The sequence below is a fragment of the Candoia aspera genome, chromosome 3 (assembly GCF_035149785.1).
Source record: "Candoia aspera isolate rCanAsp1 chromosome 3, rCanAsp1.hap2, whole genome shotgun sequence".
NCBI lineage: Eukaryota > Metazoa > Chordata > Lepidosauria > Squamata > Boidae > Candoia > Candoia aspera.
This window is the reverse complement of record NC_086155.1, coordinates 200,614,338-200,640,576: the sequence shown is the minus strand read 5'-3', so window position 1 is coordinate 200,640,576 and position 26,239 is coordinate 200,614,338. Positions and strand designations below refer to the sequence as shown.

The 26,239-nt window shown below is 40.5% G+C and overlaps 1 protein-coding gene across 1 annotated transcript in view; it reads left to right on the top strand.

The window, feature by feature from the left end:
• The window catches only part of DNAAF11 (dynein axonemal assembly factor 11), a 36,382-nt gene extending 11,371 nt beyond the window's left edge, over nucleotides 1-25,011 (top strand). The window contains exons 8-13 of the mRNA XM_063299984.1: nucleotides 1,905-1,982; nucleotides 6,152-6,217; nucleotides 8,020-8,089; nucleotides 10,334-10,429; nucleotides 17,136-17,221; nucleotides 24,825-25,011. Coding sequence (XP_063156054.1) covers nucleotides 1,905-1,982; nucleotides 6,152-6,217; nucleotides 8,020-8,089; nucleotides 10,334-10,429; nucleotides 17,136-17,221; nucleotides 24,825-25,011 — 583 coding nt within the window. The remainder of the gene's footprint in view (nucleotides 1-1,904; nucleotides 1,983-6,151; nucleotides 6,218-8,019; nucleotides 8,090-10,333; nucleotides 10,430-17,135; nucleotides 17,222-24,824) is intronic.
• Nucleotides 25,012-26,239: the final 1,228 nt, after the last annotated feature.

The window sequence follows — 26,239 nt, the reverse complement described above, 5'->3', positions numbered from 1 at the left end:
CTGCTGCTAAGAGCTGCATGCAGAAAGGGGGAACCTCCTGATTCTAGGGTCATGCATGGCGCCCAGAGATGGAAGGAACAGCAGCCGCATGCTCCCTTCGCAGATGGTGAAGAAGGAGGAAGTGAGACAAAGGAAAGTGGGAGGGACAACAAACAGCTTCCTCCAGAAGCACATAGAGAATTTGCATCCTAGAGCAAACTCATCCACATGCTAATGAGGCATGCTGATTTGCTGGGGCCTCCAACAGATGTTAGGGGAACATAGCAATTGTATGCCAGCACTTACAGAGAATCTCAGCTTGGAAATGGCAGCCACCAGAAGATCTAAACTTCAATGACTCAGAGTACCCTAATCAGATATGTTGACTATGTACCTCTGATGTAGAAGTGTGGAGAGCCATGGAGATGGCCTTAAATTGAATATTCAGAAGCCATTACAGAGGAAACAAGGTAACACACAAGCAGACTTGCAAGATTCTGCTACTGTAGCCTAGCTGAGTAAAGCATAGTTCTAGTCTTCAAGTAGAGTCATGTTCCTGATCTAGTCTGCTTTGTAGAGTTGACATCAATATATTAGTTTAAATGCTGTAGGATGTTTCTGATTGTAGTAGCTGAAGTGGTGGGGAAAACAAGCTGGACTTAAAAATGATTAAAACTAGATGGTGAAGACTTGCCCAGAGAAGTCAGAGCTGACAGGTGATTCCCTAGCAGAAAGCAACAAAGAGCAGGATCAAAGTTCAGGTTTTTCTCAGCCGTATGCCATAGGTTTGACCATGACCAGGTCTTACGTAGCTAAGAGTATGTTGGCATGAGCCAGCATGTAGGCAGAATCTGATCAGCTGAACTTTGTGATGGAATAAATGCATATTTACACATATCTAGTCCCTCTTCTGGGGGGAGATGGGTGGTGGCAAAACTTGATGAATGAATAAATAAAAATATCTAACACAGAGGTGAGATCCACTTTGGTGTAGTAGTTAAAGGTACTAGGCTAGAAACCAAGAGACCATGAATTCTAGGCCTGCCTTAGAGCAGTGGTGTGATTTTGGACTAGTCACTTCCTCTAAGCCCTAGGAAGAAGGCAATGGCAAGCCACTTCTAAAAAATGTTGTCAAGAAAATCAGGAGTCAGGACTGATTTGAAGGCAAAAGTGCAAGGGTACACACACACACACACAAAGCAAAGATAAATTTTGTTTTCAAACCTGCAACTTGCGAACATGCTTTTAATTTTTTATTGGTCAATTGGATTGGGGTTGGTGATTTGCTTCACTGTAACTGTTTCTAATTTTTATTTTAATTTTTACCATGGATATTTAAACTTTTTTCTATGCGATACTGTAAAGCGCCGAGAATTGATTCTGATTCTGGTGGGATATGGTTGTAATAAATACATTAATACATACTGCCCAGAGTCCCTCTTTTGAGGGTGGGGATGAAATTTGAAATAAAAATAAATAAATAAAATATTGCATTTGAGATGTTTTGTGTACCAGACAATGTGCTGACCATGAACTATACGCTGCTTCTCCCTCAGGCATATGCATGGTTAAATATATGGATGGGAGAATGTTTAAAGGTTTTCTGCATACCAGGCCAGCCTGAGCCATCTCCAACATTGTTATACAGAACAGAAGCATCCAAACAGCCCTTCCTTGTTCATAGATAGGCCTCTGGACTATGTGATAGCAGGAGGAATGTACTTGATTTGCTTTCCTAAAGTAAGGTCTCACATCAGCTTTTTCTCAACACGTTAAAGCAAATGGGATGTTGTTTATGTGTCTTAATCAAGAGTTAAATCAAGGCTTTGTCATCTTCCTGCTGCTGTCTCTGCTACCTTGCAGAAGAAGGTAAGAATGCAAAATGTATCAAAGCTAAATAATATTTTTTTTTGCTTTTTTAATAGAGAACAGAGAAACAAAGAGAAGCCTCTGCGGACTTTGATCACCCCAGAAGGAAGAGTTTTAAATGTAAATGAAGCCAAGTATGTAAAAAAGATATAATTCATGAACCATTCTGAGCATTTGAATTGGTTAAATAAAGAGTGGGCAACCCACTGCCTGGGGCTGCAAGTGATCCCCAGAACTCTACGGTTCTTTAAAGAACTAATAAATAATAAAAAACGTTGGCTGTTTCCTAGAAACAAAATAGATGCTAAAGTTTCATAGCCTAGAAGAGGAGGAAAATGTAACATTTTTCCAATTCCCTCCCCTCCCCAAGTTTAGATCTTGGGAATTTGTCTCAGATTCTGCCCCATGGGGGCAGAGGTCCAAAAAATCAAGAGGGTAGCCACAATTGCATGATCAAAGCCTAACCCTTTTGTGTGTGTGTGTGTGTGTCAACATTGCACACAGGTTCAAGAGACAGGACTTTGATCACATGCTCATGACCACCACCGTGACTTTTTTTCAGCCCTCCCCTCTGGGTGCTACTGAACTCTATACATAGGCTTCTCTGTCCCCTGAAGTCAAATTAGGTAATGTTATCCCCTTTGTTCTTTTCTTTATATAGCCCAAATTAATTATTAAAAATGAAAGGCCTATGCAGTAATCTGGATTCAAAGGGCAAAACGTGATCCACATCACATATAGATGCACATACAGCACCAGTCAGGAGCGCCTTAAAGCAAATGTTGCTTTTTCATGAGATTATGTGCCAGCTGCCAAGGGCAGCTATCGCAAGCCCAGGGAAAAGATACAGTAAGGTGTTTCCAGCAAGTGCCATGAGTACATTCATGTGCACTTTCAATCCCATGTCACCTTTTGAATCCAGGTTGTTGCACATCATTAAAATAAAACACTAACTTTAATGCCATTTCATTGTTGCAAAGCAAATGATGACAACTCTCAATGTGCCAAAATGCCATGAAGAAAGAAAGAATAGTGACAGGAAAGAGAAACAGGTAGTCCTCAACTTACAACCATTCGGTTAATGACAGTTCAAAGTTATGATGGCCTCAGAAAAAGTGCTTTACAACCTGTACTTGCACTTACAACCATTGCACCACCCCCATGGTCACATAATTGCAATTCAGGTGCTTGGGAACCAGCTTGCATTTATGACTGGTTGCAACGTCCTGTGGTCACATGATCATGATTAGCGACCTTAACTACCATGGTGATTCACTTAACAACCATCATAAAAATGTTTGTAAAATTGGGTCTAGTCATGTGGTGACTCAACTTACAACCACAACGACTTAGAAGTTCCAGTCCCAATTGTGGTCGTAAGTCGAGGACTACCTGTACTGCTGTCTACCTGCAGGATATCTCAAGAAACGCATTGTTTTATCAACATCTCTCCACTGTGCTGTAGAAAAAAATGCAGTGACCGTTGTGCAAAAATAGGGCTGGTGAAGACAAGTCTGTAATGCCTCAAAACTGTATGTTGACAGTTGTGGGAGCTAAAAGCACAGCTGAGGAAGCTTTGTAGAGGCCCAGCAATATGAGTTGTCAACAGCGTTGTCTTCTGTTAATGCAGGGATGGGCACTGTTTAGGTCAGAGGCCTCAGTTCAATCGCCTGTCCCTCCAGGAGCTGATAGTGATGCTTGTGAAAATATCACTGGCAGAGCGAGACTGACATTTTTAATGCGTAGAAACTGTTAAATGGATTTGTACCGAGGACAGATTTCGGTGTGAAGCACCAAACCGATTTCATTACATAGTTTCCAAGGCTTTAAGAAGGGAAACGGGGGCTGCAAGCCTATCATGAATTTGAAACACTTAGTTGCTTCTCCCAAATTATAACTAAATAACTAAATAAAACAAAAATCAGAGCAACAGGAGGAAACCCACCAGCTAAATAGGTGGAAAATAAGGGAAAATTGGTGTTAGAAAACAATGCATTATTTGTTATGCTCAAAGTGTTTTTTTGGGGGGTAATTTATGTTTTATACATGCCTCAGGTATCTTGGAAATCCGTTTCATTTACTGCAAATATGTTATTTCATTTACTTCTTTTAAAAAAAATGGGGTGAATTTCTGTCCCCTGTGCTATAGGAAAGTCTTTGATCTTCCCCTTCATGAACATTCTTTTCTTTCTCTCAAACACCACATTTTTAAGGAAAAAAACAAAACAAAAATGCAATTTGCAACCAAACGAACCTCAGTTATTTATACAAACAAGATTAATGATCATCATTTATTTTGTGTTCCTTGATACTAACTTATTAATTCCTATGTCTATCAAACTTGCATATAAATTACACAATTTAAAAATACATTGCCAGAACATGCCTCAAGGAATTATTTAGGAACGTTTTTATTTTATGGGATCTTAGGCAGTTCGTGCTTTTATTGGTTGTAAACCACCTGGAGCCTGGTGTTTGAGGTACTATACAAATATTGTAATAAATACGTAAGTTTGCCTCATGTTTTTCTAATTCATGCATTTGATTCTTACGATCAGGTTCAAGTGGAAAATAGATTTTGAAGATTTATATATGTAATTTGATCTCTGAAAAATGTCCGTTCACTAATTCCTAATTATCCAGTGCTGCAAAACTTTGTGTCCCAGATAACCATCGGGTGGCCAGTTAGGTTCATGAGTTCCGTCACAGAATCCATTTTCCTTCTATACGTACTCAAAAGAATCGTTCAACTAATGCTAAAGAGAGCTTTGGATATCGTTCTCAAACATTCCATGTCACGTAGCAGTTAACTTTGAAATCGAGCTATGGTGAATCAAAGGTAATAACTGTATAACTGCCCACCAGTTTCATTTGACTTGGAAGTAATATTTTAAAATTCTCCACCATTCATGGAGATGTTTAAACTCACGTTAAATTTTTGAATTAAAGAGACAAGATCAGCCACAGAAACGCTATCATTTAGCCTGTTTGCCTATAAAATGCTGCGGCTTTTGCTTTCCTTTGCTTTTTTGCTAATTTGCACAGTACAGCAACAAAATATTAAAGAGAAAAAGAAAGAGAAAAGACCTAGTCTCTCCAACTCTGAGAAATAAATATTGAAAATCATGTGCACGTACAATTTGGGATAGTAAATATAAGTACCTTTGAAACCTTAAAAAAAAAAGATTTTGAAACATCCAAATTCTGTACTGCGCTTCTCTCGAGGAAAACATTTGCACAGAAGAAGTAATCGATTCCTTTGCTGAGAAAGTTATCTTCTATCCATCCATCCATTCTGTAAAATAGGTTATTTTTTATCCAAATATTGCAAAGGAGGAGAAAGATGAAGTACAACTGATTTCCCTAAGGCTATGCTGGTGCAATACTGTATATGACTGTAGATTTTGCACGTAGTGTGGTCACCTGTCTTTATTGTTAGATTTATAACACCCCTTCCCTCTAGGCACTCAAGAGAGCATACCCAGCACTCTCTTCTTTGATCTTTTTGCACAACAGTAACCCTGTGAGATTAGGTTGGGCTGAGAGAATGGCTGGCTCTAAGTCATCCTGCAAGCGTCCATAGCTGGACTGGGCTTGAATGTGGTATCCTTTGATCCTATTCCAACATCTTAATCACTCGAATATGTTGATTCAGTCACTGTCATTTTTCTCATATTGATGTTTTGCCCACCCCAGGATCATATTTTACCCACATAAGAAATTAAATGAATACATTCTGAAAATTGAAACAGATCAGAACAACTCTAGAAAGGGTCTGTGCTTTGTAAATAGGAGCTCTTAAATTTCATCCCTTAATAGCAGGTGATGGTAAGACAATAGAGCCCTTGTCTGGAAACTAGAATAGCTCAGATCTAGCGCAGGGTTGGGTAACGTTTTCTAACCAGGACTGCCTTTAAAAGAGAATAAATCTCCAAAGACATTTGTTACATATTATCTACATAACGAGAGAGAGAGAATATGTGGATATGCATGGATAATACGACGATTAGTCCACTTAATTAGTTCTTTGCCAGTAGATGTCTCTCTTTCAGCACAAATGTGTAGCTTTGAATTACGTGGACCTTATGTCACGCACCCCTTTATGTTTCAACTTAAAAACAGCTGTAGACTTTAACATTATGGGGTTTTTAGGTTTTGCAAACCTATTTTGGAAAGGATGTGGATCATGCTAACTGCTAGATTGTGTCACCCTGAATACAAAACTGCAATCGTTTGAAGTTTCGATGCTGAACTTCATCCAGTCCAGTTTGTAATGCACAGACCTTGCTGCTATTATTGCTAGGCTTCCTTTCTGCTTGGAAGACGACAATGAAAACAACCAGTTCATCCTGGATCTTGCTGTTTACAGGTCAGAAGGATTTGCTTTATTTGCTCCTTTGCTTAGATTGTGCAGGGAGGCTGTTGATTTTGATTTGGCTTTTCATTCACAGCCAAAGAGATTAAGAAAAGTCCTACGTCTAGTGCAGCATGCTGTAGTCTGGCAAAAGAATCCAGGAAGCTCGACCCTCTCTCCCTTTTACTGTTGTCACTAGCAATCAATATTTAGGCATGAGGTCTTTGATACTGCCAAGACTAGTAGCCACGATAGCCCAGTCCTCCACAAATTGGCCTAATCCCCTTTATCTTAGTGGTTATCACTACAGTAGGTAGCAGCACCTTCCAGAATTTAACTATGCACTGTTTAAAAATTAATTTCCCTTTCCCAGTCTTCTATCTCCCAACATTTAGTTGCAGTGGATGACTCAAGATATAATACAGTAAGGGAGAAATAAAAAGGTCTAACAACTTTTACCATATTGTGCAGGTATTTGTATACCTTGCTCATCTTCCTAAGCCCCCAAACCCAGTGACTTGATGTTTCCTTTGGGGAAGCAGACCCATAATCGTGTTACTCTTTTCTGCACTTTGTCAAGCTGTACAGTATTCGTTTTGAGCTGACAGAACTTTTTCATATGAACCAGAAAATTGGATTAAAATTATCACATGAAGTGGATTAGAATAAACTCTACAAACTGATTGTATCCCTACTTTTTTTCCCTGATCAGACATATGCCAGTATTGGGAGAGAAAAAGGGGCATTTACATCTGATGAGATTAATAAACAGTGTTGCTACTGCTCCAGTCAAATTCATACCCCTCCCGGTAACTTTAAAAAGAAAAAGTGTGGAAATCCTATCCCCTTTTATCCATTTATCCAACAGACTAATGAGCAAAGCTTCATCAGCAAGTTTGTTACAACAGCTGTAGTCATCTCATGTGTTGACCTGGTTGACTGTCACACAAGCCAACATGTGCATGTAGTTCCGGCCACTGGCTGTCCTAATGCAACCTATGGAATTAGTCCAATTTTCTAGGTTTTCATGACACACGGAGACACAAACTAGCCAACCATTGTTATGGTTGTATGTGAATCCAGCCATTCTGGTTAGTAGGCCATGTTTTATGGTTTATTATTAGATAAAAGTTGGGCATAGGATAATGAGTGAATTAGTCCTATGCATGTATGTACTACACAGTTTTTGAGTGAGAGAATAGCAGGATAGAAATAAGACATCTCTCTCTGCATGAAGGCTGTGACACAGAAGTGTCTGCAGGGCTGGGATCAACAGCATCAAAATGGTGGGCACAACCAGAACAATTGAACGTCACCCCTTTTTACATGATGGTGATGCATACAACGCATGTTAAAAAGAAGTGGGGCTTAAATCACTTGGTCATACCTTCCATTTTGACAGTGTTGACCCTCCCCCCAGTGGGTGCTCCTCCTGAACCAGTTTCTTCTATGGGGATCATGCATTATCTCTGGGGTCCTATTTCTACTTGCTACACCTGTCTCAGTATAAAGTCTTTACCATCATAATAAGGGGTCTCTGGACTCTTTGTTGCAAATCGTAGGATGTCATCAAAGGTAAAGATATTTATTATTTTCAGTGGGTCATAAGAAAAAGGGGATTTGACATTACTCGTTTTCTTAAGGCCCGACTGGTAAAAAAACAATCTTGCAATAAATAAAAGGTTATATTGGACACAGGTTGCATACAGTCTTCTGAACTATGTACCTGTATGTCACTCTGCTTTTTGATGGGAACAGAGGGAACATAGAACTGCTAAGCTAAATGCCATTCTCCCCCCGCCACCCCTTTCTCAAAGGCATCTGGACATCTCCTTCCTCGATGTTGATGTACAGCCTACCTATGTCCGGGTAATGGTCAAAGGAAAGGTAAGTATTCTTTGTTGTTATTGCTTTGAGACTTTTTTTTTAAGCCTATTTCATTTGGATTTGTTTTCACTTCATGATGTTGGCTTCTCTTTTGGGACATACGTAGGCCGACTTTGTTATTCTGATCCTGCTTGGTTGTAAGAAAGACATCTAAGAGGAAGAGAGAGGATCATCATGTACAGCAGCCTTTCCCTTCCTGGGGCCTTGCAGATGTGTTAGTTTGTGACTCCTCAAATTCACTAGTCAGCATTGTGTGAGACTGATGAGAATTGTGGTCCAAGCAATTTTGAGGGTGCCAGGCAAGGCAGAGCTGATGGATAGAGAGGGCAAAGCTGCATTCAGAGTAAGGAGCATCATGCAGCTAAACACTGAGGGAAATTTGCAAAGGTTACAAAGCAAAAAGAAGTGTCAGGTCATGGACAAGCAGTTGGCTTCAAGACACCTGCCCAAGCAGAGAATCAAGGTGGTGGTGGAGAAGGAGAGGGGCAGGCCCTGGTATATCCTGGTGTCTTAGTCTGAAGCTGCTGGCTTTATGGAGGTGACCAGTGAGATTTGTCTCATGAAGAAGCATTTCATTTTGGGTGCACTTGTCCCAGTCTCAGCACACTTTTTTGCTCCCCAATCTGGATTCTTGAACTCATCAGGCTTCAGACCTAGTTTCCAAGGGGCAATGCTCCAGCCTCATCCAGTTTTTGTTTCCAAGATATGCTGTAATGGTCTCAGGAACTGTGCCCAGAGGGATGAATGTTAACTGGAAGGAACATGATCCTGCTATAATTTTTAAAACTCTGGAAGGTTGCAAAGAAGTGAGTACCCAAACCATTTGTCTGAGTTCACGCATAACGCTTCGAAGAATCACACATACAAGTCAGCAACTAGATCTTAATGCAGGAATAACATTCTTCATTTGCTTCCTGCTAAATATTTTATCTAAGGCTTTGAAAAAAGCTCTCTCTGAAGCTGAGTGAGAAAAGTATCATTCATTCATTCGTTCATTCATTCATTCATTCATTCATTCAATTTCTATGGCTGCCCATCTCAGACAAGTGATGCTAGGCAACGAACAATCATAAAATCTATAAAATTAATCTTCAAAGCTGAAATTCATAGTAAATCAGACCTCACCTTCCTCCCCTAGTACGTTTGTTTTAATCCTTCTTGATCACTCTTTCGTTTTTGGTTTTAAAAATCCTAGGACTATGATATTATTAAAAGCAGAGTAAATATTAAATATGAAACTTCTCCTTAGAATCAGCTTCATTTCCTGGTGACTTCATGGACATGTCCATATAATTATTTTCCAACTAAAATGGACTAACATAATTATCTGCATTGTATCTTAACATCTTAAGCAGTACATTGCAACTTTTAGAATAGAAAAATCACACTTTTCAGTGACAACACAGAAGAAATACTTGTCAGTGTGTCTGTGGGTGGGTCTTATCTTGCCTTATCTATCTTCCTCTCTCTCTCTTTCCCTCTCTTTCTCTATCTGCATCTCTCTCTTTTTCTCTGCACATACACATTCTACTTAGCATGTAAATTAAAATTCTTTAAGGTGCGCGTCACCTGATTAAAATGACATTAATATATGCCATCAGAGAGTAGTATATTCCATAAAACCTCTTGGATTAAAGTCATGTTATTCATATTATGAATTATTTTCTATCTGGATCACAGATATTTTATTTTTTTTATTCATTTGTTGCTTGATTGATTGATTATGTGCCATCAAGTTGGTGTGGAACATTAGCGACTACTCAGATAGATTTTCTCCAGAGTTCTCTGTCCCCAACCTGGTTCTTCAGATCTTCCAATGATCACCTGTAACTGAGCCCATCCACCTTGCATTGATACATTGCATAATCGTAACCCCTCCAAACTAACATTAACAAATTTAAGGTTTTTGAATTATTTCTGTGTCAAATAGCATACAGCAGTCTGTTGTTGTAATGGTATGTGGGAGTGACCTTGGGAGACAGGAAGAAGAGCTGCAGCCTAGACAATGGTCCGATAAATGAAATCTGAGCCTGATAGAGGGGAAATGGAGAAAGTGTTTCGGAAGGGACCCTCCCTAGTTTTCAGGAGAGTAATAGTAATGGATGGGAGGGGTACTTTCAGACTTGCAAGATTTTTGTTAATGTAAACTTACAATAAAGATAGATTTAGTACTCCTGGGTGTACTTCTTGTCTGGACTACCTCAAAGGGCTAACAGTTGTTGATGTGTTTGATTTTTTTAAAAGGCATTTCAACTTGTGCTTCCTGAAGAAGTGAACCCAGATAACAGCATTGCTAGAAGATCTCAGACTACTGGACATTTGGTTATCAACATACCCAAGGTGGGACAAATAGTTAACAGAGATATTAAAGTGCAGTTTAAACTTTGACTTATTTGCCCAAACATCCTTCTTCCTTACCCTGCAAGTTTCTTTTTGGAGACTGAAGTTCTCGTACCTGTTGTAAGATCGTCTCTAATGTGGTGGCCAAGACCGAACCGTATGTTTCCTAGAAGATTATATATGAAACATAGCTTTAAAGAAGGACCCTGCCAGTTAGGATGGCTTCCTTTCTGAGAGGATACCTCTCTATTCAAAGTGCTTGAATCAAATCTGGTTTATTTAAGAATAGTGTGCAAGTACAAAGAAAGCTGAGAATGAGCAGAAGCGCGCCAAATGCAAACCAAAAACCCTCGGTGCGAAAGTAAGCCCTCCCCCCCCCCGTACAGCCGTTTCAAGCTCCCCATCCCAGGTGCCCCTAACGAGTTCTGCTAATCAATGGGTAAAAGACCTTGGACACGAACGATAACCCAAACACATTCCGTCGCACTGATGACACAGACAGAGCCTGGTACAAGGTCTCCCAGCAGCTCCCTCCCACTGGAACGCCTATCAGCACCACAGCACATGAGACGTTACGATGTACATCAAACATTGCAACGGCGAACATGACAAGAGCTCTTTGCCTGGAAGTCTGCAATGCTGATTTGATACCCTACCAGTCTTTTCTGGAATATTGAGGCCATTTCACACAATTGTCTTTGAAAAGTGGTAATTTTGCATTCTCGTTAAAGGGCTGTTGGGGTCTGATAATTTCAGTGAACTAGTCATGGAGGAATGATTCTCAGAAATGCAGATACCAAGGACTCTGCTCGAGAGGTTTTTGGATACCAGTGAGGTGTAGTACCACTGAATGATTGTCTTGTAATTATGGTCTTCTACCCCAAAGACAAGCTAGCCAGAGAAATCATTGGGAGCATAACTTCTGAGCATCACAGAGCACAGTTTGGTAGATTTGGCTTACTGTTTTATCACATATCACACAATAAAGGCGGTGCCTCCTCTTTGGAACCTCCTCATCACTGGATGGTTTCAAGAGGTGCCTTTAAATCTCATAAATCGTTTTTATTTCATAAAGTATGGACAATATTGAACAGAATCCGCACGGGCCATGGTAGATGTGCTGATGTCCTTTATAAGTGGGGCAAAATAACATCACCGAATTGTGACTGTGGGGCTGAAAAACAAACTATCCAACATATAGTGACAGAGTGCCAAAACAGAGCCTATAACGGAGATTTCGCCGACTTCCTGGCTGTGACAAATGAAGCAAAAAATTATATTTGTAATCTAGACATATGTTTATAATTTTATATTCCATATTTTATATCTTGTATTTTATCTCCTGTGTTTTCATTCTTTTGAACTGCAATGTGAATGTGCCATACGATAAATAAATAAATTTCATAAAGCTCAGAGAAGGACTGTTCACTCAGCTGGCTTCCATGCCGAAGGCAGGATTAGAACTCATAGTCTCCCAGTTTCCAGCTTGGTCCCTTTAATCACTACACCAAACTGGCTCTCTTTGTGTGTTTTAATGGCTGCATCATGCCTGTTCTACCACTTATTATTTATTCTGTTAATTCAGGGATGGGAAACTTTCAGATACTTCATAGTATAATGTCTAAGTGAGTATCTGGTGAGAAGTAGGAAAGATCAACAGTGTTCCTGATAAAGGTTGAGAATCCAGTAAGCCATTAATATTTTTCTCTCCCGGGATGATTTCCTGCAAGGCTGATGGAACAAAATGCTACTCTTCTCTACCCATTCCCCACCCTACATGGCATATTACAAACTCATGGAATGGCTGCCTTTGGTGACCAGGGCTGCCCTTAACAGGGTTTTTTTTTCCCCTCTACTTTTTTTGTGGAGGGGTGGTATGGGAGAGATATTTTTAAAATTGTGTTAGGTCTGTTTTAGGGCTTACTGTACAGTTTTCATGTTTCCTATCTCAGAATGGTAGACAACCCTACCACTGATTTTGATTTGGGGTCATTGTGGTTGGAGGGGGCTCTGGTCATGAAGAAAAGCAGCAGGAGGCCACGTGTTGCCTGGGAGCCTTAGATTGCCCACCCCTGTGCTGACAAGGTAATATAGCATGGTGTGCTCCTTTGCTCCTCCTTCCTTCCTTCCTTCCTTCCTTCCTTCCTTCCTTCCTTCCTTCCTTCCTTCCTTCCTTCCTTCCTTCCTTCCTTTTTTTGTTGAATCTGTTCTTGAATATTTTCAGAAATGTGATTCCTGATCCAAGATACATCTAGCCAATTTCCTTCAAGGTTTCACCATCTGTCTTGTCTTGCTGGTTCTCTCATTAATTCAGATAGTGCATCTGCAGTGACAGGTTTGCAGCCTCATCAATGGCTGGAGTCATGCCTGAATTTTATTCATTTGAGCCACATCCACTTCTCCAAAACAGATTTCATTTCCAATCTGTGTCTATCAGTTTCAGAATAGCACTTTTGGAAACTGTTGTGAACATTTAGAATCCTTGCAGATCTTTTGAAGATTGGTGACAATTGAATGGGATATTAAAACAATTGTTGATTTATATTCTTGCTTTTCACATTCAGAAGAAAGCTGATTCCATTTTTCTGCACTATCATGGGGTGCTTTTGAGCTGTGGTGTTGGAGGAAAATTCTGAGAGTGGCTTGGACTGCAAGAAGTCAAACCATTCCATCCTCCAGGAAATAAAGCCAGACTGCTCACTTGAGGGAATGATATTCAAGGCAAAACTGAAGTACTTTGGCCACATAATGAGAAGACAGGACAGCCTGGAGAAGATGCTGATGCTAGGGAGACTGGAAGGCAAAAGGAAGAGGGGCCGACCAAGGGCAAGGTGGATGGATGACATTCTAGAGGTGACATACTCGTCCCTGGGGGAGCTGGGGGTGTTGACGACCGACAGGAAGCTCTGGCGTGGGCTGGTCCATGGAGTCACGAAGAGTCAGAAGCGACTGAACGAATAAACAACAACAAACATCATGGGGTACATGCATTATTTTCCACCCAGAAAATAGGCCAAATGTATAAATCCCAAGGAAAGGTTTTGTGAGGGAACAACTCTCATGGGGCTTTTCATTAGTATTGATAGTATCACCATGAAGCAGAAGTTCTGCCTTTGAGAAATCATTGAAGAATTTCTCCTTCCAGTAAAGAAATGGTTAATGCAGTTTTTCTGCCTATTCATTTCAAGGAGTGTTTTGAAAGGCTGTTTGCCGCCAGCTTAATTTTTAAACTTTTTTTTTCTATTATAAATCTAGAAGTTCTCACAAGCATGCTGGTATTTTCTTCTACTTTCTTATGGTCCCCTTACTACAAGCCTGTTGAACTTACAGTTGAGTTTAGTGTTCAAAAGGAATGATGCTAAAATGGAAAAAGATAGGCAGTGAGGCTGCTTTGCAAAATCAGCTGAATTTTTAACGGGTGAGATTTGAATCTGGACATTATGATTTCTAGCACACTCTCAGTTCTGCAGAAAAGGCCAAGGAACAAGAACCATTGTTACTGATGCATGCTGGATAATTGAGAAAGTCAAAGAATACCAAAAATAAATCAATATATGCTTCAATGATTATAGAAAGGCCTTTGACTGGGTCACCTATGTCAAGATGTGGAATTCCTTAGGAAAATGGGAATCCCAGAAAATCTTTTCATCCTCATGCAAAACTTATACACAGGGCCGAAACATGGCAGAACACACTTGTTTCATGTTGACAAAGGAGTAGCCCTTATTTATGCAACGTACATGCTGAATATATATTGAGGGAACCTAGCTTGGAAGAAGATGAGCGTGGCTTTAAAACTGAAGGAAGAAACATCAGTAACCTGCTCTATGATGATGATGATACAGGTAGTCCTCGTTTAGCGACTGCCTCATTTAACGACTATAATTACACTGGTGATGAAAACGTAACTTTGTGACCAGTCCTCATATTTATGACCTTCGTATGTCTGTAAAGCAAAGGAAAGCTGAAGTATGATTGTACGCACAGTCACAGTTTCACTTAGCGATTGCTTCACCTAATGACGAAGTTGCCAGTCCCAATTGTGATTGCTAAATGAGGACTACCTGTACTACTGTAATAGCGCAAAATGCAAATAACGTGCAAGCTCTGCTAATGGAAGTTAAGGACCACCATTTAAAAACGGGACTAGTATTAAATATAAAAAAGACCAAACTAATCACAGCAGGTAGAGGAACCACCCTTAGAATTGTCAAAGTAGCAGATAGCTTCTCCCTTCTGGGATCAAGCGTCAACAATAAATGAACAAGCAGGCAAGATATAGGCCCTAGTACTTGGTAGAGTAGCAGTGAAGGTCTCAGAAGAGCGATTCAGATGCCATGATGTATCTATACCTAGAAAAACCAGAATTGTGCAGGCAATGATTTTCCCCATGATACTCTATGGAATGAAGCCAAAGTTAGACCTTGAAGAAACTGGGTAGCAAGACTTTTGGCTCTTTTGAACTCTGGTGCTCAAGAAGATCCCTGAGAATACAATGGATAGCCAAGAAAACAAACAGGTTGAAAATAAGGGTCTTGGTATACAGGTGTCCAAATGAGAATGTGGTCAATCCAAGTAGCTTATTGATCCAGATTTTTAAAAAAATACTGGAAACTCTGCACCATATATTTGCTTTTTAAAAATAATAACGCTGACTTTGCATTGTGCTAGGATTTCAAAATGTCTAACAGCTCTGTTTAAAAGTATATAAAAAGTATATAAAATTCATCTCTCTCTCTCTCTCTCTCTCTCTCTCCCCCTCTCTCTCTCTCTCTCCCCCCCCCTCTCTCTCTCTCCCCCCCTCTCTCCTGTTGGACTTATACTCTTTAATTTGTCAATTTGACTCAAATATCTCCTCCCTGAGAGTTTTTTGATCAGCACAAGATCCCATCCTTCATTCTGCAAAAATCTGTATTTCTCCATATTTTCAGTTTCCAGTTCTTGTTTCTTTGGGTTTAAAATTGTATTTCTTGTCTTTCTGGTGATTTTGTGGTACCAGGGATCATAGAGAGAATATATAGCTATATCAGTTAAATCAAAGCTCTTTATGTTTTCAGACACATTTCTGTTAAGCCTGAAAATTAATATCCTTTCTTGTCCCAGATGAATTGAAAAGGGCAGCGAAAGGTTTTAGACAAATAGAACTAGACACTTCATCATTCAGCAAACCAAAAATAAGATTTCAAACTTTGTGCAGGGAGATACGCCGTTATATATAATCACAAAGCCAATGGAATATTTGTGCCCTTCCTGTAAGCATCTGTTTGACCAGGCTGGAAGCAGGGTATTGAAATAGATTCTTACATTGTTTTATTAACTGAACTTTTTATTGATTACATGTGCATGGGTTGTTCAGTAAGATCAAAGTAATGATTTTTTTTTAGTTGAACCCCATTTTAACAGAATTTTAAGAGTATGCTGAGTTGTAAATGGAATCTATTCTTCCTCCCTCCCTCCCTCCCCCTTATGCCATATGTTCAGATTACTAATAAGTAAAAAAAAGAAGAAAACCCTCGAGATTTTAATCAGAATTCATCTACTTGTGTATCTCTTTTGTTTTAGAAATTGATGCCCCATTTTTTATCTGAATTATTCTCAGGGCAGTTTGTAATAGGTACACAATAAAACACATTGCACAGATAAGTGAGCAGTTTTTAGTTCTTCTCTCTGGCACAGCTATTCAGTGAAAATGGGAGGTGAACGTTCTTTCTGATAGGGAGGGAAGGTAGCGAACAAGCCTGCTCCTTCTGTGTCTCCTCTGGCTAATGGATGGGCCTTTAACGGTCTTCCTGTTACCATGTTCTAGTGGCTTTTGGATTCTTGATGGCTGGCATCTATCAAAATACACTTCCCTCTGTTCTGCTGTCCTAGGACAATTGACAACAGTGTCCTGCCTAGCAGGGAAATAAGAAGAAATCTCATGGTAGCCAACTCCATTCCAGTTGATGGTTGGAGGAAATCTGGTTTTCCCTTTGCTATACTGTTCCCTTTAGAAGGTAGGGGTTATAATCATTCAGTGGCCCTTAATTCTCAGATGGATAGATGGATGGACAACGAACAGAGCCAGTGTGTGCTTCCTTTCATTTTTCCAGTCGGAAGCAAATTAATTATAGATATATACAGTATTGCCTTAATAAGCAAAATATTTAGAAATTAATGAATGGCCACTGAGCTCTAAAAAAAACAAGTTTGTCATTTATGTTTGTGTATATGCTAATGTATAGTTATTCATGTTTGCTCTCTGTTTATATACCGTGGTTTGTTCAGCTTGTGTTGGTGGGGGTGTTGTTCCTTAATCAAGGAACTCCCAAGGAGAGAACAACACTTCCACCAACACAAGCTGGACAAACCACGGTATATAAACAGAGACAAGGCCCACTCCCTCTTTGCACTGAAGATGTTGCCTAGTCTGGCAATGAAACGTCTGCAAGAAAACAACAAGGCTCAGAGAGCACCAAGGACTCCACAGAATCAATATGTGTTATATCTAATAAATTCAAACATACTTGTAGGTGGAGATGGGGAATTATTTCCTATACTTAGTTCATTCCAATGTTCTTTTAGGTGTTTGTTTTCCAAGCCTTAAAATTTTTTTTATTCAGATAAGATGGACTGAAATATTAAGTAAAACATTTGTTTTTCCATTTTTCCCCATTTTGCTAAGAACTAAAACAAAATAAGGAAACTGATTGCTATTTTTCCCCAGGCTAAAGAAGTTGTAGTAACTAACCAAAAAGCATCCACTTCTGAGAAAACATTTGATCCCAGGAAACTGCAAAGAAATCCAAGGAGGTAATTGTTCTGATTTTTTTCCCCCTTTAGCACCTTAGTTTTATTCAAGCTGAAAATAGATTATTTATTGGCAAATGTGCTCAGTGTAATGCAGTTGTGAGGAGGAGCAATAATTGTGATGTGGGTTGTTGTGGAGCACAGCTTTACCTGGAGAGTGCCGTGTTTCCATTGGGAACTAGGGTAAAATTCTGTGCTTCATTGGCTGAGTTAAGACAGTTCTTACAACTGTTGGAAAACTGTATTCTTTTTACTGTCTGCTTCTTTACCTTGTTATTGAATACAAGTCCCAATCCCCTCTCTCCTAGCCAGCGCTGAAGCTTTCTGGAAAGGGCTGTTTTGCAGCATGTCAAGGTTGGCAACACAGTACCCATGGGGGGAGTCAAGACTTTCATCACTGTAGAAACAATTGCCCTCCCCATGAAACAAACAAACAAAATTTTAAAAGTTGAAACTTTTCCAGGCTAGCAAATGCCCCACAACTTCTACATCTTTTCCAAATGATAGACACTCTTTGATTCCATGCTGTGTCCTGGCTGCCAAAATATAAATATAAATATATTATACGAAGTAGGTAGAATCTCACAAAATCTCATGTGAGTGATTCTTCTAGTTTTAGCTATCTTATGTGATTTGGGCTGTTTTTAATGTTTGACCAGTTAGAGGAATCAGTGGGAGTTACCCAGGGGCATCACATGTGTTGTCCTACCTGTGGGAGCTGCCTGGCTGACCCCTGTGATCTGAACTAACTTGCTGTAGGATCGACTAATTATTGCTGTGTTATTTCAGATGTATTTTAATATTCTTGTATCCAGTCCTTTGGGTGCTTTTTTTCCTCCCAGTTTTTTCCCCCAAAATTGTGCAAAGGAAAGGTAGTCTAAAAATATTAAAGGATCTATATAGGAACATGCTTTTCACATGTGTAGCTGAATTCTGCTCATGCTAATTGTAACCCCTTAAAGTTCTTTTGACAACTCTTATTTAATGGAAACGATTTTGCTTGATGTAAGAATGAATCAGAGTGGTTGCAATGTTCTTTGAGGTGTTAAGAATGCTGAATAAATGAGAACCAAGGAGCACAGTCTTAATAAAAGGCATAATTTAAATGTCCAACTGTAGTTTTGATGGGAGATTGTCATTTGTGTGGAATTTCTCAGCATCCCATAATCTGCAGAGGATGGCTCCAAAGAGGCGTATTAAACAAATGCTCTGGACATGGTGCTGGCATGCTCTAACATTAGGGCTGTTATTCAGGGTCCCAGTAGGCATCATAGGTCATTCCTAGGTTTGACCGTTTGCACCTTCAGCTGGTGGGGAGGCGCCACTAGCCAGAATATTGAATATGATGGACAAAAAGCCTCATTATAAGGTAGCAACTTTCTGTATTCCTAATTTTGAATATTGGTCCCTAAATGGTTTGTTGTTACATATGCAACAAATTTCCCTCTTCGCCATATTAACAGCATCGCATTATTATCTGCTGGGTTCCAGAATAACAAACAAACAAGGAGTTGAGAGCACTAAAGGAAGGATGATTAATAAGCTAATTCAGAGTCATAATACTGTTTTTGCAAATGTGTCAGGGAGACAGCAGTTAATTACTTTCCAGGAATGATAATTTGTAGAGCATTTTCTGTAATATTAAATTCACTTTATTAAACAGCTTAATAGCATACCAGACCGAGCTACAGAGATTTTTTTTTTAAAAAAATGAACTGCTCCCTGACTCACTAAAAGCCACGCTAGATGCTATTTTAATTGCATGAATTCAGCAATCCCTCACACTTTTATTATGTAACCCTGGGCAGCTTCCCTGGGAAGACTGAGCAACCTCTAAACTGGAGCAGAGATGGGAGCGAAGAAGAGGTGGAAGGCATTAAAGAGAAGATACTGGGGGGGGGGGAACAGTTCAAGTGGTGGGAAGTTATTTCAAACTTCTTTCTAATTACTATTCCCTTCACAGTCTCAGAGTGAAATGAAGAACATACTTCTGACAATTCTCACTATTTGCGGGCAAGAGAAAAAGAGGGACGCTAGCACATCTATAATGCATTTCCAACAAATGAACTCTCGTAACCCTCAAATGTGTTAGCCATAAAGAGATTTTCAGCAAACTTCCCACAGGGCAGAAGGTAGTGGGGTTGAGAGTGGTCACCATACAGATCTGCAGAAAGTTGCTTGTATTTCTCATGGTGGGGAGGAACCCACATACTGGGGGATGGGGGTGGGGAGATCCCTGCAGGAATGTTGCAAAATAAGTAGAACTAGTTATCAAAGGAGTCTATTTCAAAGATGTTAAGCGTGCATAGGAGCAAGGGAAAAATTGAGAGTTTCAATCTTATTTTGTTGAAACAGAAAAGGAATCAGCCTACTTGTAAACCTGGGATCTAAATGTTTGTTTCTTCAATTGCTTTCAATGCTGCCCACCCCCACCCTCTCACACTTGGCACAAAGAGGAAGAACATTTTCTGAAGTTCCAAGGGCTTGAGGTGTGTGTGTGTGTGTGTGTGTGTATCTCACATTTTAGAAGTGCTGATATGAGAAGACTAGACAGTTTTAGTAGATTGCTCAGAACTGGCAACGAGGCAGAACATTCCCGCTCGAATGAGAAGTGGAGAGGGGATCCAGGTTTTGTTTGCAGTTTTGCAGCAGGCACTGTAGCATGGTGTTGTAATCATCATCTGTTAGCCAGACAGTTGTGTCTTGTGGGCATTTTGCAGTCTCATAGCATCTAGCCCATTGCAGGAAACTACACTGCATGACAGAGGGCTGGGAGATTCTGGGAGAGAATATAGGTAGCTCAAGGTTGAATTATTGGGTTCTTGGTATTCTCTGAGCTTGGTTGTTTTCTTGCAGACATTTCATCACCAGGCTAGGTGACATCATCAGGGAGACGGAGAGTGTGGTTTGCTGGCTATTGATTAATAGTAGCTTGCCCTGCCAGCCTTGGTGGGGGTGCAGGTTTTCTTTAGCAGTTCCTGGATTACAATATTGTTTTTTCCCTGGTTGTTTATTTGGTGCTGTTTCCTACTTATCTGAGTGTGTGTGTGTGTGTTCTAGGCTGTTTGTTTCTCTCCTAGGCTTTTGATTGTATCATTTGAATGGTACATAAATGAGGTGTCCAGTGATGACTGATTTGTCTGAATGCCAAGCTTCCAGGAATTCCCTAGCACTTTTGGATTCTGGGAGTTGCAGTCCCAATTCATCTAGAGGTTTATCAGGTTGAGGAAGGCTGACCTAGAGTATCTGGTTATAGAGTCAGCAAGAGACCTGGTCGTTCTACTGGTCCCCTTTCCCCATAATCCAAGAAGGATCAAGCCCGACTCTTCCTCCAGCCCTCCAGCTGTTTTGGAGGGGCCGGGAGGATGAGAGACTCATGTCCCTGTCACAGACTTTCTGGCACTTTGCAGTCCAACGTTGCAGAGCAATATAAAGCAAAAACAGAGCGCATGAGTAGCATCAAGAAAAGCTAGTAATCTTAAAAGTCCAGGGGGATCCAGTCATTTTAACCACATGGTGAGAACTGGAAAGCAAACTGACGACATCTCAGGAAGAAAAAGAGCAGAGCCCAACCTAAGGAAGGCCGCCTTGCTGCTGAGGATCTGCTTAACTCCTGGAGATGATCCCCCTGGATCCGGGGGCTCCTGTGGGAATTGCTTTGCCGTGATGACTTGTGGCCCGAAGCACTTTCATCCCCTTCCTCAGTCTGATTACCTATTCCAGCACTGTAAAGGGAGCAGCATAATGAAACCCGAAAGACACATACAGATACTGGTCTTGGATTTAGTTTTCCGAAGATGCGTAGGTTATGTGAATAGTCCTCACGTAATGCAATGATAGTTTTGGGTTCAAGGAGATAGGTGTTCTAGCCTCATTTTTCTCTGTGTGCATCTCTTCCTGGCCTCACAATCTTTGTTCTGCAGCAGTAATACTATTTGTTCCCTTCTTAGTTCTTCGCAGACTCCATCAGCATTTTTCACTTGCCCAGAGCCGGAAGCTTAGCCAGCACCCTTATGTCATCCACTGAAGAGCATAATCATCATGTTCTGACCACAGTGAACCAGAACAGAACCTAATCTGAGCAGCACGGCGGGTCACCTTCTGAGCGAGCAAAAAGTTGGCTATGGACAGTACGCAAGAGGGTGCCTTTTGATAGGAGGAATCTGAGAGAGATTGAGGGGTGGCTGGGAAAGGAATGGAGGAGAGAGCTGATAAAACCAAGCAAGAGGTGGTGGGCAGAAGGAAACCCAGGAAGAAGCAGCTCAATCATTCAGATACTCCACCTTGAATAACTCATTATACCTGAACCAGAATCAAATCTGCTGTCGGCCGCGGAAGCTCATGGGATGACTTTGGGCCAGTGACTTCCTTTCAGCCCAGTCCACACTCTATAGGTGCTGGTAATGACCTATAAAGCCCTACATGGCCTGGGAGCTGGCTACTTGAGGGACCACCTCTCCCCAATTACATCTCCTCATCCCATCAGGTCTGGCAGGAGAGGCATGTTGCGGGTCCCGTCAGCCAGGGAGCGTTGTCTGGCAGGACCCAGGAAGAGAGCCTTTTCGGCCATGGCACCTGCCCTGTGGAACATCATCTACCTGGATATCCAATTGGCCCCAACCCTGCTGGCTTTTCACAAGGCCCCGAAGACATGGTTTTGCCTGCATGCATGGGGACCTACGTGTGATGCGTGTGTGGTTTTGCCTGCGTGTGATGGAGCTGGTATTGCTCTTTTTTTGTGGTGGTTTTTACTTAACTGTTTGTAAGCCCCCCAGAGTCATATGTATGAAATGGGCAGTTATATAAATTTGAATATCAAATAAATATAGTTGTTGTGGGGATAACATGAAGAGAGATCCCCACGTAAGCTGCTCCTGGAGGAAAGGGGGGATATGGAGCTAGCAAATTCATTATGAAAGTTTAGTGAACAAGCTAAATGTGATAGGTAGATGCTAATAACATACTCACCTTGTGTTTTGTAAAAATAATGTCATCTGAATTGGACTAGATGCAATGTAGCATCTTCACAGTGTCAAAGAAGGAACTTACATGTTTTCCTTTCAATGGGATGAGCAAAGCTGTAAGAGATTTGTAGCAACCTGAAGCAATTCTCATACTCATCATTGAACAGATGTAAAGGTGCTACCAAATAGTTTTCTTCGCTGCACAGGTATAGTCCATGCCTTTAAAAGCAGTTTGTGGTGATTTCAAAGGCTGAGACACCCATTTAGCTCCTTGAACCTTCCCCCCAAACTTCAACAAATGCCAAAAAAGAGCTTAAAACTTTGGCACTGCCTCCTTCAAGACTGCAAAAGGGAGGCTGATGGGCCACATGGCATCCCCATGGGTTGCAGTTTTTGTGTTCTTCCTTGAAAAATTGTAAAGGCTCAGCATAGGGGTTGATGACCTTTTGAGGTCAGGACTGCAATTAACATTTCCTAAAATACAGGAAGAATCCATAAGACCTACCTTCTCTAATTTATTACTGGTATTTCTATGCTATTGAGTCCAAAACATCCCTGAGCAGCATGTAACCTATTTCCAACGGGCTCCATCTTTTGATGAACCAGAACAGTACTTTCATGGGAAGACCAGCTATCGTTCCATTGCTGATGGTGCTCTCTGTGTGGTATGTTTTAAGCAAATCTTCTCTTTTTCTCCTTGGGGAAACTTGTGGCCAGGATTATTCTGAAATATTAAGTGACATTTTAAGTAATAGCAGTAAGATGGTTGAGCAAGAGTCTTTGAAGCCCACCCAAAGAGGCTTAATCCTCTAATTCAGAGTCATAACACACTTTTTGCAAAGAGTTGGAAAGACAGCAGTTAATTACCTTTCAGGAATGGCCATTTGTGGAGTATGTTTCTGTAATTTCAAAACCACATTGTTAAAGAGTTTAGTAGCATGCAAGATCTGGCCATGGAGCTTTCAAAATGAATACCTTTCAAACTTCTGGAGCCTGTATCTTCTCACTAAAGCCCAAACCAGTTGTTATGTTAATTGCATGAATTCAACTAGCATTATGTTAATAGCATCTCCGGGAAAGCCTGAGCAAGCTCCTCACTAGGTGGGTGGAGATAAAAATAAAAAGGTAGCTTTTCTTCTTCTCCTGACCATCTCTCCCTTCCTCCCACCCCAAAAAGTAAATTGCTTCTGAAGGTGCTCCTTGCATTTCAGTGGAAACTTCCACTGATATCAGTGGAGGTTGGGTTTTTTTAAAAGTAAGTAACACCTTCACAAAGACACTTTTTGTTGGAAGAGAAAGAAAGGTGCTTTCCCTGCTACACTCTCCTTCTGATGGCTGTCCAGAGGCTTCCCCTCTTCTCTGGGATGCTTTCTTTTGCAACGGAAATAATGCCTATGAATTGTGTGAGTGCAACTAAACATGCATCTTGTTTGTCCCCAACTCCCATGGTTTTACTGTGCCACACACAGGCCATTGTGACACAAATCCTGCCCTTATGAACTCGGTGTCCCAACATGTGATGCAAGTATCAAATTACATAAGTTGCAGGGTTTTTATCATGAGGCACATTGTGTAACTCCCCACCCCACCAGTTGCCTATGATGACAGTGTCAGAAATAAATACATAGTAATGTGGTTTCAGTAGGATTTTTTTCGCTTTCGTTTGTTTGCCAGCAAACTCTCATACTATCAAGGCTGAAAATCTTGGACCAACATATGGTTTTGCGAATGCAAGATGGGAATATAAATTTAACAAGCATAATGTAATATTACATAGCATAATCTGCCATGGTAACGTCTTAGCAAGCCAGGAAGTGGAAGTGGGTACCTGTACTGTACCATACAGTTATATCTCTCCAGCTTCTATCTCTGCTTACTCTGCTTCCCCAGTTTCATCAAGCATAGCTTACACACTGTTGAAAACCCATTTTAAGCAGCACTAGTAGACTCAGGAATTAGACACCTCTTTCTACTGTCTCAGCAGGAGATACAATATTAGCTTGTAGGATCCAAGCTAGCTAACTATATCTGAAGACACTTTCCAAAATCATTGGGGTGAATATTTGTAGAATTGTCTGCTCAAATGAGTTAAAGGGTGCACCCTGTTTTAAACTCTCTTGCTATATTTAGTTACCTGGAATAAGGATGAGCTTCCATTTGGACTTGTGAAGAATGGCCTTACTAGGAAATAAAAGCCAACCACCAGCTTCTTAAGAAGGTGAAAGGAAAATCAGGGACTGTGAAAGAAAACAAACAGTAGCAAGTTTTGCCCCTTAGGAGAGAAGGCAGGGTAGAGCCTTTAATGGAACCATGTTCAGCTGCATACAGATCTTGTAGACCTGAATTGAGCAAAATGATCATTAGAGATGAATATTATCAAGGAGTTCACAAGAAGCCACTTAATCATCAGAATATATTTCTAAAACTGTAAGGATGTTTGAACAGTGGAACATCTTGACTTGAAGACATCTCAGATTGTGCTTGGAGTACCGAAGGAGCTCTTGTTAGCCAAACTCTTTCATATCCTGCCCACAACATTAAATACTGGAAGGCTTTTTCAACTGAAATCTGTTCTGTTCTACTTGGTATTAATGCAGATTAGCTTTCCCCCGTTTCATTTGTTTGTTTGCTTATTATTGCAGACATGAGGGTCTGGAGAAGTTGGAAGTGGATCCTACGAAGTATTCCTTCCCTGATGTGACAAGTATTGTCCATAAAAAGGATTGGACCGGACAAGGACCTTTAAGTCTTCAACAGCCCAAACTTGTGGACACCAAGAACTTGGCTGTGAGCTTTGAAGATAACCCAGAAGTTCCACCTTTAATTTAAAGACTGATACAGAGATAGCTTCTTTTGAGTTTAGGACACCGTTAAGGTGCATGCCTTTTATCTAACAATCTTGTTTTACACACACACACACACACCTCTGTTTACTATTCTTGTCTCTGGTGGAAATTGAAATTCTTGCTAAAATTTGTGTCCAGCTCTGTTAAACAGTATGTCAGGTCAGGATTATATGCATCTTGTTTCACAGGGTTCTTCCTTCAACCCCAGTACAAGTATGAGCTGTTGGGGCAGGGGCATCCATAGTGTTAGTTACTGGCTTCAAAATGGCAATCATTTCTGCAAACATCCTTGTTTGGGGATATGAGGCATAAAGAATTTTTCTTTTTTTTCTTTTCCTTGCCTGATGTCTAGGAAGCTCAGGGTGAATTTAAGAATTGTACCATTATCCTTTGCAGTCAAAGGGCATCATGGTATACAGCAATATTGAGCATTCCTCAAGATTTCCTGAACTACCGTGATTCCAACAAAATGTCGGAGAAACTTACAGAAACATAGCCAAAAGATGGAAATGTAAATGAATATGGCAGGTGAACGCCATGCTCAACTTTTCTTCCTAGCTGGTTTAAACCCTTTGTTTTGTTTCTTCACCTCCCCTCATTTTTGCTTATCTCAAATTTAAACAATTTCTATATATATGCACCTTTCTTTCCTTTTAATTTTAGGCATGCTAGCTATAGTAGGGACGAAGGAAGTGCCACGCTCCTTCCTACCAGGGACACTCATTAGCTCGTCCACCAACCACAGTTGTAGTTTCTCCCTTCTTTTCATTCCCAGCACCCTATCCAAGTTAACTCTTAGTAGCTCAGTAAGGTAAGCCCTTGAAAGCAATAGTGGCAGCCTTTTCCCCTTCAAATAGAGTCTTCACTGATTTACCTCTCTTGCTTGAAATATTGGGTCTCATTTTCACTAAAATTGTATGCCTGAAGTCATCCCACTTGAAAACTACAGGTTAGGGTTAATGTTGTCAAATGTTCTTCTGAGTTATAGAGAAAGGTATACACAGGTGTCCATGTAGAAGGAAGCATTGGCATAGGTCTGCAAACAGTTACACAGGACCTGCACCTTGGAGTTTGAAATGGTTTGGTTGAAACAGAGATAAAGCAGGAAAGCCAAACACAGAGCATTTTTGTAAAGGGTTCACTCTAGGAACCAAGCAGGTGACTGCAGCAGAGCTCTTCCATAGAAAATTACCTTTTTACGTTAGATGCCT